General features: G+C 40.7%; 1 protein-coding gene across 4 annotated transcripts in view; it reads left to right on the forward strand.

The window, feature by feature from the left end:
- Positions 1-18,579, forward strand: part of col12a1b (collagen, type XII, alpha 1b) — a 132,396-nt gene that overhangs the window by 5,941 nt on the left and 107,876 nt on the right. For all 4 annotated transcript variants that reach the window (XM_084030848.1, XM_084030845.1, XM_084030847.1 and 1 more), the window contains exons 4-13: positions 709-855; positions 2,520-2,573; positions 3,543-3,806; positions 4,509-4,673; positions 5,811-5,984; positions 6,406-6,696; positions 7,009-7,611; positions 10,255-10,533; positions 10,613-10,888; positions 13,403-13,675. In XM_084030848.1, coding sequence (XP_083886974.1) covers positions 709-855; positions 2,520-2,573; positions 3,543-3,806; positions 4,509-4,673; positions 5,811-5,984; positions 6,406-6,696; positions 7,009-7,611; positions 10,255-10,533; positions 10,613-10,888; positions 13,403-13,675 — 2,526 coding nt within the window. The remainder of the gene's footprint in view (positions 1-708; positions 856-2,519; positions 2,574-3,542; positions 3,807-4,508; positions 4,674-5,810; positions 5,985-6,405; positions 6,697-7,008; positions 7,612-10,254; positions 10,534-10,612; positions 10,889-13,402; positions 13,676-18,579) is intronic.

Here is an 18,579-nt window from a genome sequence, read left to right on the forward strand (position 1 = left end):
AATCCAGGTTTGTCTTTACCAAGCTAATTTAACTAGCTAACTGACACAACTAATGTTGAACTGTCAGTAATAATAGGGCACTGTTTGCTAGCTAAACTAGCTAACTGACAGACTCACGTGACTGGCAAATTACAATATACAACTGCCAGATGTAACTGTTACGTAATGTTACAACCCATTTCAACACATCACTTAATATTGATCTAAACAGGGAAGACCTTGAATCACATTAAACTGCCATATAGAAAATGTAAGGCCAATATTGTTGCACTAAATGGTTTAGTAAGATGTACATAGTTTTCTGTAAACGACAAAAGTAATTCAGTGTCTTTGAATTAAACAAATTTACATTTCTTCTAAAGTAGGAAAAAAGTATTTCTAATTATCATAGTTGAGTCTTAACTTGTTATTTACTCTACTTACTTTGTAGAAATGTATTGTCTATTCACATTAACAATCAACATATCAATTCATGAATAAAAACCTTTTGATTATTTGTAAGCTTTATTCCATGGAATACTTGTGTATTTAAGGGTTAAGATAATGTGTTTTGATTCATAGCAATGCGGAAAGTTTTCATTAAATTGAATCATATTGTTTACACGGCTCTTCCAGTCATCAGGTCAACAGTCGGAATCTAGGATTTTCTTAAGCCCCGTTCTAACTTGGAGAAATTAAGTAACCCTCTGACTTTGTGCATTCTTGTAGAAGAACCAACTAAAGAATTTACTCTGCCTGCATCTGCGACGAAGACCTCCATCACAGATCTGAGTCCAGATGTGGATTATGTCGTAACGATAGCTGCATATGACGCTGGATTCACTGAGAGTCTGCCCATCTCCGGCCAGATCACTCGTGAGTCACCGTTTCCGTGTGTGTGTGTGTGTGTGTGTGTGTGTGTCACCTAACACCAGACTTTCAACCATATGCTTGTCAAGTTTGTCTGCAGCTGGTCAGTTTTGGCAGGAAGTCACCATGATGACGACCTGCTTCATTATTTTCGTTTACAGTACAATAATGATATTTTCAAATGTAGTTTAGTCCAGAAAATACCACCATTTAGCAGCTGTTCTTCCTGAGCTTCTGATCACATGATCTTTTTTTGTTTTGTTTTTATGTTTTTATTGACCCTGGAAACAGCAGTTGACAAAACAATCTCGCCACGAAAATCCGTATCGCATTCAATACTATTGTTACGACAGTTTTCAGCTTTGCAAAAGTTTGAATGCTGTAGATTGAAAGCCTGATTGGACAGATTTTGCAGCACAGGGAGCCAAACAGGACAAAATGCACCTCAATTTTTTTATTTGTTCTTATGGTTTAAAGCAGCTGGTGAAAAATAAAAAAGTAATAAAATACAGAAGGGATTTGGTGCACTATTTAGTTAGTAGTTTAGTTCCCAGACTGTGGATCAGGACCTCCAAAGGGGTCACAACAACATCATTTTTGTTACACATAATCTATGTTTACTTATTTATATGAAATGCGATCTGAAGATCGGTGCTTTCTAGTCGCCAATCCACATTGTGAATTGCAAATACATGTTAAAATTGCCAGGAGCTGGGGAGCACAGTTCTGATTGGCTAAATAACAGAGCCAACAGCGTTCTTGGCAGTCGCATTAGTTACATTATGGTGCGTTTAGGCTTTATTAAGGAACGAATAGTATAAAGTGTCAAAGAATAGTGTCAAAAATGACAACGTTATCTTGATGTGGTCAGATGTTATATTGTTTGTGGTGAGAAATTTGAATAAATACAGTTCTTTGAAAAAGGTTGTTAATAGATATTTTAGAGCGAATGAATGAGGGAAAAAAAGCTAAGTGTGTGGAAGCAACATGTCATTGAAGGGGAACGCACTGACCAGCAGACGGATGAATGTAGGAGATATGAACAGAAAAAGAACTGAGGCTCCATCAGAGTTGAGGTGGACCAGAAACAGAATTGAGTCCTCTTTGAAATAAACTGACAATATGAACACAAATAGATCATTTTCTTTTCGTCCACTTTTCAAGTATTGAGTTCTTTTTAAAGAGCACTATATTTGAAAACGCCCTTAAAAGACACAAAGGTCCAGTAAAAGTTAAAGCCCCTTTGAGGTCTTCACTAATGTTATGGCAGTTTGGTGGGGACGCCCACTTGGCACCGCAGCAGACACTGATGATGTAAGAAACCCTCCAATTTAGGGAGATTCCCTAATAATCTGTCAGTTACAATGACATCAACTTGTTAGTTTCGCCATTTGGGAGCTTGTTTTGCACGTTCTTTTTTATCTACAAGGAGTAAATGTTGCACAAGAAGAGATGAGAGAATTGAAATCTCACATATGGAATGCAAAGACATCCGGTTTGAGCTATCTGCCATGGATTGAAGAAAAACAACAGAAAAAGGTTCATAACGTTACGTTAAAAAGAAGATTTGAGTTTTTTGAGGATAGATGAAGGATAAAATGTTGATGGGGATAGATTATCTGAATTGTATCTAACTATTGTAATTACATGATTGTGTTATTATCTTTCAGTTGAGTCAACTGGTGGCACAGGAGCATCCAGGAAACCAGATTCAGATTCAGTCAGTAAGTTATTTTTCTTCAATCAAACCTTAACTTAACGAGGGGATTCATTCACCACTAAGATAATTAGCCGCAAACATTCATGTCAAGCCACTTGACTTTCCACTTATCTGTTCTCAGAGTTTCTTCCTCGCTGCTGGGCGGCATCCATTAGTGTGAGCTCAGCAGCGAAGGGAGGCTCCTACAGCACAACGCCCCATTGTATAGCAAGAATCAAAATTAGGCCCCCGTAAATCTCTTAAGTATTTGGTCATCGTTTCAGTCCCCCGCCGACCAATTATGCCAATGTGGAGTAAGCTGCACATGCTCAGTGCGGGGGTCGTAGGTGGGGCAGGAAGCTGCCATTGGGAGCTGGGGGAGCTGAGAAGAGTCCAGCCCTGAAGTGCTGAGAGAAGTGGAAACCATTACAGATGCTATTTTACAAGAGCGCTGCAGCTTCTGCTGCTGCTGCCCTAGTCTAGTTCTCAAGAAGAGGACACACTTGTACAGATTTTTCCTTCTTTTCATGAGAGGAAAGTCACAAGGAAACTCCCAGAAAGTAGGGAGAGTCCTGTAGATCTACCTAAACCAGTGCTTTTTTGATTCGTCAACTAGTGTGACCGAGCAGCCGTTTAAGAGTTCTTGGACAACTAGAAAAATAATAATAATGAGGTTTAAAAAAATGCAAATGTCAAATCAGTTGACAGACAGATGTATATCGCCAACTATTTGGGGAATTGACCAATTGCGTAAAGTAATTTTTTTCACGAGATAATAGCAGACACAGTTTATTTCACAATTAACTGAATAGCCTTTGTATTTATCCTGTATCTTCAGAGACAGGAATTATTAAGTCTCGATATTTTGTGTTAATTCTTCTTCTTCTTCTTCTTCTTCTTCTTCTTCTTCTTCTTCTTCTTCTTCTTCTTCTTCTTCTTCTTCTTCTTCCTATTTATTGCCCTCCCCTGCTATCACTCCTCACTTTTTACCCAGAATGCTCTTACAGTGCCATCGCCGACCTGGTGTTCTTGGTGGACGGCTCCTGGAGCGTTGGCAGGCCGAACTTTAAATACATCCGCAACTTCATCTCAGCAGTGGCCGGCGCCTTTCAGATCGGAGAGGAAAAATCCCGGGTGGGCGTGGTTCAGTACGGCGATGACCCACAAACAGAGTTCAACCTCAGAACATACTTGACCCGACCGGCGCTGCTCCGAGCCATCGGCACGCTGCCGTACAAAGGAGGCGGCACCATGACAGGTACTTGGTAAATGTCCGTTAATATTAGATTTTACACTCTTTTCCATTTCCATCGCAGTTAGTTTCAGTGTTTAAAAAAATACTGTAAACATATCATTATTTTTATTTCAATTTTAGTGGCACAAGTTTACGTGACATTTTTCAGTCTACGCAATGACAGCAGTATTAAGTGCAGTTTGTCTCAATCAAAATATTCGTTTTTTCATCTTTATTCTGCATTTGCATCAAACGAAGGTCCAAGAATGTTTCACTTCATTTTTATATCTCCCCCTATTTTTAAATTCAATTCATACGATCTCTAAAAGTGAAGTACATCATCAGCTGATTCCTTATTAAAGAGAGGCTATGTCACGCCCCTTGAGGTGTCCCTCGTGGGTCCTTATTTTGGAAAAAATAATTGTTCATCCCGTTTGAATTCTATGAAATACACATGTAAATTCAATCAATTTAAAAGATAATTATGCAAGTCAAGAAAATCAAAATGATCTTTCAAATCATATGTCATATGTGTAAATCATGGAACCAACTGGATCAGTCTCTCACCGTTTACCACCATAGATCATTTTCTTAAATAAGGTGCGATGCTGGTCCACCTGAAGGGATGGGAATACAGTCTTCTATTTAGTGCTTATAATAAAGAAGTGTTACATCGACACATGTTTCACATGTCAAACCTAATCCCTGCCTGTCTCATTCCTCCAGGCAATGCCCTTGACTACCTCCGGAAAAACACTTTCACAGAGGCGGCCGGTGCCAGGAAGATTTTCCCCAAAGTGCTGGTGATCATCACAGATGGCAAATCTGAGGATTCAGTGGAGAGTTACGCCAGGCAGCTCAGGAGCAACGGGGTGGAGATCTTTGTCCTCGGTATGTAGCCAGAACAAGTTTATTACATTCCACATCTTACATTTTCCATTCGTATTTAAAGCTTTTCACTGTCGTTCGTAACAAAAGCGACTACAGAGGAGATCCTTACGTCATTAACATTACAAGCGAGTGATAGCATGTTTTATGTAAGATTATGCCCAGGCTTCACTGTCAGTGTTTCCACTAACTGAGGATGGAGGAACAGAGGTGGTCTGTTGCTATGGTGGGTGGCTTGTGGTTAAATAATAACAGATCATCCTTATGGTGTGTGTGACTGATAATGATAATTGATGAGTGCAATTTTAAATATCCTTTCAGCTTCTAGAGGAGAAGCTGGTAACATGCTGGAGTAAGTGTAAATGTAGCCTGGTCATTTTGTTTGTGGAAGTTATTAATTATTAAGACCGTGGCTTCCTTTCAGCTGAAGTTGAAGCTAGCCAACCTTAGGTAGACAGAATTAGAGCATGACCCTTAAATTAACCTGGCAAAAAGGGCTTCTGCAAATATGTCATTGGTCAAATGAAACACTTTTATTCTAGTTGCAGGAAAATATTTCGTGTGAATATTTCAAAGAATGTGATACATATTCTTTGTACGGTACTGGTAATACAGAAGAGTGAGGTATAGTTTTTGTCTGTCATGTGATGAAGAAGGGAAAGTGTGACTGAAGGAAAGAGGAATAGAAAATAAATCTTCCCCTTGTGTAGATCAGGAACATCGCATTCTAACTAAACTATATTTTGTAAAAGGCTCACAGCTTGACTGAACTGTTACAAAATAATATAAGATTGTAAAACTTTCATGTTTACTGCCCATGCTGTCAGAGTTTCCAGCATGAGAAGAATGAAAGAGTGGAGGCTTTCGATTGGTTGTGAATCCCGCTGGGGAACTTTTAATATGTTTCACTAAATGTCTTTATAGATTGCTCATTTCATACAGTATTTACAGAGCTGGAGAAAATTCACCAACTCACACATGATGCCAGTGAGTTTACAACCACTGCTATGACCTCACTCATGAGTGAATGTCCCTGAACTTAGAAGACAGTGACATTCACAGTGGTTGTAATGGAACAATTAACCTGTTTCCATAAATTATCATACGGTGCACTTACCACGTTATTTGTTTTTCTTTTAGGCATCCAGCAGGCAGACGAAGAGGAGATGAAGCTGATGGCGTCCAAGCCTTACAGAAGTCACATCTACAATGTCGCCAACTTTAACTTGATCAAGACTGTGCAGAGAGAGGTCATCACTCAGGTGTGCGCCAGCGTCGACGATCAACTCAGCTCACTGATCAGCGGAGAAGAAGGTGAGATGTGGTTAAAGAGAACATTTATACCTGGTACACCTGGAGGTTATAGTGTGCAGATAATCAGATGCATCCCATCCAAAACAAGTCTTCTATATTCTGTCCTCTATTGTCCCCGTACACATTATCTTAAAAAGTTCAACATTCTGGGAATAGCTCTCATTCCCTTTCTTGTTGGTAGTTAGATAAGAAGATTGAGAGCACCCTCATTTGTCTACATGATAAATGTGAAGCTACAGCCAGCAGCTGGTCATCTTACTTAACATACAAGGAAGAAGGGGAAAACATCTCGCCTAGCTCTATTCTGATTGTTACTGTCTTTTAAATAAACATGATTTTTTTGAAATGATGAACCAAAGTACCAGAAGAACCAGAGCAAATAATCAGATAATCCTATAACTTCTGTCTCTGATTTTTGCAGTCGTTGAGCCAGCATCCAACCTTCAGGTCCTGGAGGTGGCCTCAAAGTCCGTGCAGTTGACCTGGGACGCTTCTTTTGGAGACTTTACCGGATACAAGGTGCAGATGATCCCCATGATGACAGGCAGCAAGCAGCAGGAGCTGTACGTGGGCCCGACCCAGACGTCTGTGTTTGTCAGAGACCTGTCACCAGACACAGAGTACCAGATCAGTCTGTTCGCTCTGAAGGGCCTGATGCCCAGCGAACCCATCACCATTATGCAGAAGACGCAGCCAATTAAAGTATCAGTGGGTGAGTACAAACTGGAACAATTCCCCAACCAGTCAGGTTTGGCTTTTATTGTACATTTGTGGTACAATTAAGGTTCCTCCTTTACCAAGGACACAACGATTCAACAGTAAAATTCCTGTAAATGTATCAATAATGCAGAAGATCAACATGTTGAACAAAATGCCATTCATATTAAGTCTTAATTAGGAAATTCAGAACCTTCTGAAAGTTCCTCCAACTCGTGCACATGAACATGCAAATGAATGCCTCACACCAGCCAAGTGTGCTGTTATTGAAGTTAATTTACTGTGTACTGTGCTTTTTCCATTCTAGAGTGCTCTCTTGGCGTGGATGTTCAAGCCGATGTGGTTCTCCTGGTTGACGGTTCCTACAGCATCGGTCTGGCTAACTTTGCGAAAGTAAGAGCTTTCCTGGAGGTGCTCGTGACCACCTTTGACATCGGGCGAGATAAGGTCCAGATCAGCTTGGTCCAGTACAGCAGGGACCCCCACACAGAGTTCTACTTGAATACTCACCATGACCAGAGCGCCGTGGTCAAGGCCGTGAGGACGTTCCCGTACCGCGGCGGTTCCACCAACACCGGCAGGGCCATGACCTACGTGAGAGAGAAGATCTTCCTGTCCAACAGAGGAGCGCGTACAAACGTTCCCCGTGTCACCATCCTCATCACTGACGGGAAGTCATCCGACGCCTTCCAGGATCCGGCCACCAGGCTGAGGAGCGCTGATGTGGAGATCTTCGCAGTGGGCGTTAAGGACGCTGTACGAAATGAACTGGAGGCCATAGCCAACGAGCCTGCAGACACCCATGTGTACACCGTAGAGGACTTCGATGCCTTCCAGAGAATTTCCAAAGAGCTCACGCAGTCCATCTGCTTGAGGATCGAGCAAGAACTTCGCAACATTCATCAGAGACGTAAGTTATGACGCTTTCACTCTCTATGCTGATTTAATACTTTGCTTTGGTGTTTTTTAGGGTTGTTGTCTTATATTTTTTAAATCAGAAAAGACACCAAATGCAGTAGCCACTTTTTGCAATTAACGAGGTATTTTGTGGTTCTTTTTTGGTTAAATGTATTGAAAATGTTGTATGTTGTATGTATGTTTCAATGTACAAATGGAATCTTGGCTGTTTTCTACTGGTTTTAACTTAAGTTGGATCCTATATTTAGCTGAAGACGTGGAAACTATGAATTACTTGTTTTGAGGAGTTCAGTGTCACTTCTGTACAAAATATATATCCTGTCCATGTCATTTGTTATGTGAGCGAGGCAGATGTGACTCTGGTCAAACTAGGTATTATTAGTCGTTTGTGAGAAGATTGGCAGATGTTTCACCTGTGTTTATCCATTGTTCAGTAGCGACAATAGTTTTCTAAATTGCATGTTTAACTAAGCACAAACCAGTTCCAGGAAATGATCTGCTGGGGAGAGGCTCCTCCCATACAGAGTACAAATATGTAGAGTTCATCATGAAACTTTGGCCGGTCGACCTAGACTGTAGCTCATTAATCACTAATACTGGATTAGTCATGGACATGAGAGTCATGGGAGTTTTCCAATCAGCAAAAAAATAGTTTGACTTAATTGAAACTGTCTTTATTGTCATGACCCAGACAAAAACTCAGCCAAGCCTTTTATGGAAGAAGTGGCCATTGTTGAGCGGTATTTGGCCAACAGAAGTCTTCCACCTGACAAGAAAAGGCACTTCAGTTGTTTGAAAAGAGAGTACTGTTGGAGTTTCGTTCTTATTTTTAATAACCTTTATTTATTTATTTTAAAACGATCAGTCACTGCAAATTAATTTCTTTAAAGTTACATATTTAAGGAAAACTACCAGTCCACTCTTATGATTTATAAAATGTATAGTGATCAAACCAACATTTAAATAATGAATTACTGCAGCAGTGTATCTCTAACAGAATATAGAGTAGTACCAACAGTCATCCATATGCACACAATTACTTTCATATCACTTTTCCAAGCATGTCCCCCCCTTCTTCACCTCAATGTGTTAAACACATGTCCACCTTTTGATCTTTCAAGGGCACAGTGAGTTCCTGCATGTGGAAATATTAGAACGGGGTCAAATAGTGTTTGCAGCAGAGATTTCTTTGCATTTGTCTAAACCCTCGTTGGAGCACCAGATGACTGTCAGGTGTTTTTGTCCGTAAACAAAACTTGACTTTGAAATGCATTCTTTGTGCTGAAATTCATTAGCCACCATCTGGTAGTCAAGTTCAAACAAACGAGAAGAGCTGTAAAATGCTCTTTCACCCACTTAAAGCCAAATAATAATCACTCCCCTAACGTTGCCAAAAGGAGCTCCCAGGTCTGCCAGCTGCACAGAAAGTGACTCAGACCAGCTAAGATTGCTGATTATATAATTCTTATATAATATTGACTTTTTGTCAGCAAAGAGAAGTATACAGAAGCAACGCAGCTTCCATCCCCACCTTGGGAAGCTTCACAGCTCCTCGTGTTATTTGAATGATGGAGCTGTCAGACTGTTCTGTACTGTGCATTGTAAATCTTTTTGATGGCATGTGGGTTTTTTTCTGAAGTGCAAAGTCACTTTTAACTAAGATAAAAGCTCCACTTAGTTAGCATCATCTTAAAGCTATGGTCTACATTCTGAAAATCAGTTGAGCCTCTGAGACAGATTTGAAAAAAGCATCCCCTCCAACCAAACCCCTCGACGAGGGGATTGGTTGGAGGGTACGAGCCAATGGGAGCCTTCCGGAGCAATGGCTCTCATTGGTCAATTTCGATGCAGGCCTACGGGTGATACTATGCCGGCTTGAATGATTTGTTTTTTGCAATGTTAGTTTTACCTACAGCCCTAATGTTGTTGCCATAGTACAATACATTTGTCCTCCATTCCACAATTCCACCTCACAGCACCAACATCGTTCCTCTTTCACCTGGCAATGGTTTACAGTTGTGCGCGCTGGCGAGGCAGATTGCTCTGTGCTCCTATTGGTCAAAGTGACAGCCATGAAGGATCGTGTCATGAAAAAGCAAAAGAAAAAAGAAATCAACCATGTTGGACTTTTTGTTGGGACGCCATGAGGCATCCCAGATGGAGCGTTGTTGTTGTCTACTGATATTGTGTAGTCTGAAACATATCAACATAAAGTCATTTGAGAACTGGTTGTGGATATTGTCTGGAGTTGCCCTTTCATGCATGTAGCAGACAACAGGAGATATGTAGTGACAGGTTCTGTCAGGAAATACCATAAGTGTCATAGCAGCATCCTTGACAACGACACAATGATTGACACACCTACAGACAAATCAGAGTTAAATTCCGATGTGTGGTGCATTTTGAAATGTGCTTAGGTATTAATGAGGCGGATAGAACATGATAAACATCTATAAGCGCTGAAAATGTGTACAACATTTTTTATAATGCTGGTAATAACCGGGACATTTAAATGTTTTGACAGTTATTTGTCAGGACTTATTTGGGACACTCAGCTCTAAACTAGCACATCTGATCACAGTATATACAGTAGATAGATATATACATTAACCTCATTATCTGCCACTTTCTCCAGGACTGACCCAACCGAGGGCCCTGTCCTTCTCAGAGATTGGCCCCAGAAACTTCCGGGCATCCTGGGAGATCGATGCCACCGACGTCAAGTCCTACTTGGTTCAGTTCAAGCCAGTGGATTACGAGGAGGGACACTATGTGTCCATGTCTTTGCCTGGCGACACACTCACCACCGTCCTCCCCCACCTCACCCCACTCACCCGTTATGAAGTCAACGTTCGTGCTCAGTACGACCAAGTGGACAGCTTGCCTGTGACTGGCTACGAGACAACTTTAGACGGTATGTTCACTCACATTATTTTTTTTATTCTCCTAAATGGGAGCAGCCAGTAACACTAACTCATTCTGGTTTGTTACAGAACTAGGCTCCGTGCAGAATCTAAAAGTGACCGAAGAGACCATGGACAGCTTTAGAGTATCATGGCAGCCAGCTCCAGGAGACGTCACTCGCTACCGGTTAACCTACGAACCTGCAGGCGACGAGAACTCGAGGCTCGAGACGACCACCGTCGGCACAGAGTCGACGATCGTGCTGCAGGAGCTTCAGCCTAAAACCGCCTACCGCGTCACCGTCACTCCTGTATACCCATCCGGCTCTGGCATGCCGCTGCAGACTGTTGGCACCACCAAAGAAGGTGAGAACTTCTTATACTGTTAAAATTTAGAATTGAGCTTGCTATTTATTAATAGACTAGTAAAAGTACCCGAAAACAATGATTTGTGTAATTCATAGTACAATTTAAATACTTTTTCCAAAATAATAACCAAGGTGGCGAATCTTTGTTGCAAAACAGATTTTGGGCCAGAAGTTGGGCCCTGAAGCTCAGAAATGTGAGACACTGTTTACCTTATGGTTACGTCACTGGTTCTGATCCACAACAGGTGCCTGCAGATGACTTATGATCATTCTGTTTGTGCAAAGGGACAGCTAAAAAAACTGCACCGTGTAAATGATGGATGTTGAAAACATTCTCTTTCCGTCTGTTTGTCTCATTTCAACACCACATTGGAAATAAGTTCAGACTTTATTCTGACATCCATAGTGACTCTGTTTGTCCACAGTGGGTTTTTTTTAATCCGTCATCTGCTGTTTGGTGTTTGCTTTCATTCCCAAAATTGCCGGGGAGTGCCAGGAGTCGTACATTTTTGACCCCGGTGGAAAGTGTACTCCTAACCCTGCAGTGTTAGTACAACCTGCCACCCATCGAGCTCCTTGTCAGATCTGTCCTGCCTTACAGGGGAAGGAATGAAAAACAGACAGAAGCACAGAAAGCTGGGAAATAGAAGTGGGCCAAGATGTACTCCATGGTGATAAACAAAGCGCAGACTCTGTGCAGTGACGTTAAACTTTCAAGATCTTGCGTATATTCTTGAAAAGAGATTATCTCATGGAGAAGCTTATTGCTGTTAGGGAGGTATCAAAGATGATCGACCTTGAGCCAAAATGCTGGAAATAAACAAATGATTTTCCTTTCTACCATGGCAACAACATTTCTTACTGTTCACATTCTGGTTCTTTCAGCTCCTTCAGAGAGCCCGGCTGGTATTTTTAATGGGATTAATCCCAGTTTGCACCTCTTTAACCTGAATCACCCAGCTGGTTCTCTGATGGATTTATGTTTTTTATTCCCCCCTGTATGTCTTGCAATATTGTTCCCATTACAATGTTTACTGTGCCATGACTTTATCTCAAAACAAATACATCCATGCAATGCCTTTTGCATGGTTTAGCATGGATTTGCTTGCAGTCTTTCCTACCAAGTGCTGTGTTGGCACAAAAGCCCATATGTTAGCAGTCAATTACTTCTTTTTAAAATAATAAATACAAATCTGACTATTACTTGGGAAAACTAATAAGGACATTTCAGTTAAAATCCATTCCATTTTCATCACCATTTTCAACACACAGTCAGGCGGATACAACAATAAAATATTTCACAGTAGGCATTAACGCCAGGGCACATAAATAACCTCTTTATTTTAACAATAATGTTTCAAAGGGGAATTGTGTGAACATGCCCTAACAAAACTAATGCTCATCCTGGTAGCTGTCCAGGTCAGTACAAACACAGTTTTCTAATGTGCAGCTCGACTGGAGCAAAAGGGATTTCAGTGTCTTTGTCGAGGACAAGCTGGTTATCTACTGTTTCCCAACGTTCTGTGATCACTGGTGATCCATGCTAGTATACTTTTAAGAATTAGGATGTGTAAATATATTTTTTATATAACTATGCAGCACAGATCTTCAATACTGTGTAACCCTGGAATAATAATACATTCTTTTGACCAATTTTCAGAATAAGCATTATTAAATGACAGCAAGGTAATTATATTTATAGAGCACATTCAAGCAACAAAGCAGTTCATTGCACTTTACATAAAAACATTAGCCAACAGACAAATGAAACACATTACAAACACATTATAAACAGACATTTAAATAACATTTTAAAACAGGATTAAATACAACGATAAAAGTTAGTGTGCAGTGAAACAAATTATTTAATAAAAGGCAACTTTTTATTTACAGCACTCAGTTTAGTGGGTGCAATAGCATCAATAACATTTGCAATTTTACAATTGAAATGATCTACAAGCTCATGACTGAGACTGAGAAATACTGAGTTTTCAGGGTGTTTTCAGTGATGTACCGTTTTGTGATTACCCATTTTTGAATATTTGTATGCATGGATATATATTGGTCTCAAAGAAAACAGGACTAATCAGACAGACAAACATCGGTCACCACAACCTTAGAAATGTGGAGCAGCTGAGAGATAATTAAGTCCAGAATGGGCCACTTGTGTGTGGGCTCGATCACATGCTGAGTCAGTCCACACAGTTATCAAAATCACAACACAGTTCTTTAGTGTCTCTGTCCTCAAGTCAAATATCTAACGACATATCGAACAAAAACACCAAACTCACTGTTTCATATGTTATGCTTACTTATAACACTCTCTTTCTTTTTGGATCATAAAACAATGGTTCTCTGAGCATTTTATATAACATTTATATAGTAATGGCAGCAGTATAGATAGTTGTCTGGTGATCACAGCCTTGGATTTTTTACCTTTACATTTCTCATGAAAGCAAGCTTGTCATGTCAAAATCAGTGCCTGACTTCATTTTCTGACCCCTATTCTCAGCCAGGGGTTCCCCTCGCGACCTGAGGGTTTTCGACGAGACCACGTCCTCCATGAAGGTCTCCTGGGAGCCTGCTCCGGGGAAGGTGCTCCAGTATCGCGTGGCGTACAAACCCTCCGCTGGCCGCCCCAAAAAGGAAATGTCAGTGAAAGGCGACAACAAGTCCGTCCTCCTGAAGAACCTGCAGCCGGGCACCGAGTACGACATCTCTGTCACTGCACGATACCAATCTGGTCTGGGTGATGCCCTGGAGGGACAAGGCACCACGCTGGAAGGTAAGCCAGTCTCTTAAATGGATTGCATTTTGTTGCAAGATGGCAGGATCGCTGGTTCATACAGTTGCTATAGCTAACGTAGCAGCAAATATTTCTTGATGTGCACAGCAACATTACCAGCCTGTATGAATATAAGTCCTATTTACTCTCTCTTTTAGCCCTGTTTTTGGTCTTCTCCTCCAAACTCTTTTTGTTTAGCAACAAAATTATTGTTTCCTTCTAAATAAACCTCATAAAGGACAAGATTTAGTAAAGCAACGGCTATGATGTTACAATGAATACATAAACATATCAAGACATCTTAAAATCTGTCTTCACAGCTGATGCAGAGCCACAAAATAAAGTGTAGTAGTTTGAACTAGTTTTTGACGTTATTTCTGTCAGTTCTGGCACACAGCTGTAACCTCTGATACTCCCAGATTAAGTGACGATTACTTTATTTTTTATTATGACTGCTGTGGCTCAACAACCACAGCTAATGTTTGAGGTTTTGCTGTAATTGCTGTGACTTAAGCCTGGAAGACGACCAAATTGTTAGGCTCTTAAAACAAACATCTGATGCAGGTCCATGTTTAAACGTGGCTCTCTTTTTGTTCAAAAATGTAAGAATCTGATCCTGCTTTCAATACCCCTGAACACTTCAAGGGTCAGGCTTATTGTTACAGCAGCGTAATAATAAACAGTCAGAACAAGGGACAGAGGAAGGAGTAGAGGAAGAAGCCAAATCCAGTTTTCATACAGGTGTGACGTTAAAGGAAATTCATTTGTTGAAAGTCATCTGAAAGATTACATTATTTCGGCTCATAGATTTACAGAATTGCGTGAAAATCTATGATATTCAACACATCAATATAATATCACACACGTTTTAAATAAATTCACAGCTATTTGGATGTCAAACTTAAAATCATTGTAAAGAAAACATTGTATTGAAAAACTCAGAGGTCAAACTTAGATGAAGAAACAGAACTGACTTTTAGAATAGGGTTACATTCCAAACAGTCCTTTTTATTATCCATTCATCTAATGATTATTTTCCTAGTTTGGAAACTATCGCAAAATCATACATAACAAAGAATATAGCAAATCCTCACATTTGCTGTCAGAATTTGTTTGCTTTAGACACAATAATCGATTATCAAGTTATCAAACATAGTTTCAATCATTAATTACAATGTGATGGTTGTTTTAGTTTTAGATTGAAAAAAACAACTGTCATAATTTAATGTTTTTATTGTAAAAAATATGCTTTGGATTTGAATGGAGATCATTTAAACATACATTACAAGGCAGACTTTCAGATTTCTTCGATAAATTGGCCACATTTGAACAGTGGATGTTTTGCTTCCATGGTGAAGGTGGACATTTGCATTATTATTGTGCTTATGAATTCAATCTGTCACATTAATCCTATGATTGAATATTGGTTGATGCTATATTAGTGTAGGCATTAGCTGTCTGGTGTGGTTTATGCTGCAGGGCCGGATATATTCCAAAATGTTTGGGTATGTTGTTGTGTCTATACTACAGTAAATGTCACACAGGGGCGAGTGCACATCAGCTCACCGGTGTATCTCACACAGTGGAGTCGTAGCTTTGTAAACCCCAGGCAGTAACAGTGGACACAGCGGCAAACAACACAGGCTTAGAGGTAAAGATGAGAATCGGCAAGACCAAACAGGAATGTAACCCAGCTGAGGGCAAGGCCGGAAGGTTAGGAGGAGCAGGGAAGACTGACTCATTCCTGTCCTCTCTGTTTGTGTCTCCGTCTCCATGCTTCTCTCCTTCTCACCTTCTGTCTTTGTCTTTCCCATCGCCCTCCCATTTTCTGTATTCCTCTCCCTCTCTTCCTCTCTCCATCTCTCTTTCTTCTGTGTCTTTCACACACAGTTCCTAGTAAATCACTGGGATAATCTCTCAGGCACCACTGATGATTTTCACTATTCACACTTTGTTCAGGAACATTTCCATTTTGTGCCTTTTGGGACATGCTCTGACAATCCCTGAAATAGATGGAGTAAGTGACAGGCAAGTAGATGGCGGTAATGCTACACTTATGGGCGCCAACTACCGTAAAACTTAACAGAAGATATAAGATGGTGGAAGCCTGGATGTACGTATACGTGCCGGACAACAGCTTTTATTATTTTCAAGAACATGGAGTGAAAGGAGTTGCTTTTGCTGCTACCAGGGTTCTCTGTATTTATGCTCCAAACCCGATTGGTCAATACTACTCAGACTACAAACCAGAACACTTCTGAAATCGTGTCCCGTGTCCTCCAGATTCTACATGTGAATGCAGAATCTGTTTATAGAGATGATGCAGGAAATATCTCTGAACATTTCAGGGATAGACTGTATGTGTAAAACGGACTATTGTCTTTTCATGTTGCTATCTTTCTTTCTTTTACCTTGTGAGGGCTTGTCTGGAATGTTATAGTTTAGTTCACAGCCTCTGTGTTTCGGCCTGCACAGACTCCAGATGCCTCTCTGGTCGCAGTGCCATGCAATCAATACAACCTCCGCTGTTTCTTTTTTTTTCTTTCTGCAGCTTCAGGTTATCTGGCTTGTACTTGCATAGCATGTTGCATTTGTTCCGTCGTGTTGCATTCATGGTCTAGTTGGTGGGTTGGTAAGGCCCGCAGACATCCCCGGTGTTGGCAGGAGGTTCCTCATTACCTTCGTTTTCCCTTGCATGCAGAGGTAAACCTGTGTAGGAAACCCAGCTGCACTGATACTGTACCCACATTAAACCCAGTGAGCTCACTCTTTCTTATTGTAAAAACTCTTATTGTACAGTAAGAGTTCGTATTAAGCTTCGCTGGGGCCTCGGCGGGTTTCTGTTTACGACCAAATGAGAGCTAAAATGGAAAACTCCTCTTCATGCCAAAAATCAGCAGGTTACAACGTTTGCTGTGATGTCTCAAACTAATTCAGGTCGTTGCCCAAACTACCGTATAAATGCTACGGAGACCAACTGTTTTCATTCTTTCCTAATTTGTCCAAACAATAGCACAGTAGATCCCAGGATATCGTCTGTGTAATTGTGGTCCATCTCGCTCACTTATTTGGTGTAAACCTGTCCACAGCTGATATATAAAAGCTTCTGCAGCTGCTTTTGGCTTCTTTTTCTCTCCACCGAGTTCTTCGCTTTTGACACTCATTTGGAAAACTCCCAAAAGCTTGACATTAAGCAGGACTTGTTGATTGTAGGACTAGTTTGATGTGACGTTGCTGTGGGATGGAACACTTTTTCACGAGTGTAGAAAAAAAGGGAACATTTCAGGAATCACTTATTGTCAGATGACGACAGTGCATCTGTTAAACTCCCCTCCGTCGAGGAGGTTATGGGTTCGGTTTCTTTGTCTGTTTCTCAGCAGAATTCCAGAAAAGCTACTGGCTCGATTGTCATGAAACTTGGTGGAAGGGTGTAGCATGGGCCACAGGAGAACTCATTTCATTTTGGAACAGATCTGAACAATTATTTTTCACATTCGTCAACAATGCAAGACGTTTGCGGTGGTCTGAGCTCCCCGAGAGCCCTTCTAGTTTTGGATGTCTTCCACGAGGCCCTGAAATGTAAAGTTGTAAAATTGGAATGACGAGGTGTCTTTGAGGAAGTTCTCCAGACTATTTTTGTTTCCATTTTTTTTAACGTTCATGAGCTTTAAATCGTCTTTTATGCTTTCATAACCCATTAAACTGAAACCTCTAAAACACACTTAAAAACCGATCAGAGAAGTTGACATCCAAAGCTTGTGTTAACTTCTTTTCCCTCGATTGTAGTAGTTGATCAGTCTTTGACCCTCAGCTGGTTCCAACCTGTTAACATGTCGTTTTTTTTTTTTTTTTGCAGTTTTGTAGGTCTGTTTCAGGGAATGCAGGTGAGGAGTTAATTTGAGTTTTGGAGTCATGATGGGTCCTTACTTTCCAGTTCGACCAAAGAGCTGCAGATTTCAGTCTTGCCTTCATATTCCTGTGGCGGTTCTGGCTGACAACACAGTTTAGTTCCCAGTTCAGAGTCCTAATATAAGAACGAACGCATGTTTTTGGCCACAAAATGAAATCTGAGTTTTCCCCTGAAGGTGATAAAGAGTGCTGCCGGGTTCCGTGCAGACTGGCTCTGAACACATATCTCTCTTTTATGAACATTTTAGAACCACTGATGTAGAAAATAGTCTGTCAGGTATTCAGACATGTTCCCTTCCCTTTTATTTGATGTGTTAAAAAGCTCTGATGAACTCCCTGAAGATGGTTTGATATCTGTTAGAGTTGAAGTTTTCCTCTAATTCTGATTCTACTTTTCAATCTGAATTTAATTGAATCTTAAAATTGCAATATGCAACCGCCGTAACGCTCAAAGAATTATTTTGCAGTTGAGTTATTATTACCCTGGCAACCCTGTCTCCTCCAAAAACATCGTTCTCATATAAATAAACTGCACTCTCAATTATGTTGCCAGGGAAACCAAACAGCGGCAGTGTTTGATGAACAAATCAGAAAACGCTACAAAACTCCATAGTTGGAGTTAGGAATCAAGGCTACTTGGTAAGGTTAGGTAAAATAAAAATCATGGTTTGGATTAAAATTACTATGAAATTGGGGGGGAAACGCAACAAAAGTACTTGGATATGTTTAGGCAACATAATACCTGTTTCAAACGGGACACTAACTTCAGTCTCCTGGTGAAAGTCCTGTTTTCTGACCCGTCCACCACCCAGACCTCCTCCCTACGTGGACTGAAAATGGTTTGTGATACCTCAACAAACAAACAAATTCCATGACAAAACCCCCTCCGAGCGTAGTTCACAATGCAGGTTCCTTGTGTGGGAAGGTCATTCCTAGGAGACCAGGCTGCTCTAAAGCTCCACTGCTCTGATGTGGAGGAGCAGCAGCATCGCTGC

Source organism: Eutrigla gurnardus (genome assembly GCF_963514095.1).
Source record: "Eutrigla gurnardus genome assembly, chromosome: 16".
Lineage (NCBI taxonomy): Eukaryota > Metazoa > Chordata > Actinopteri > Perciformes > Triglidae > Eutrigla > Eutrigla gurnardus.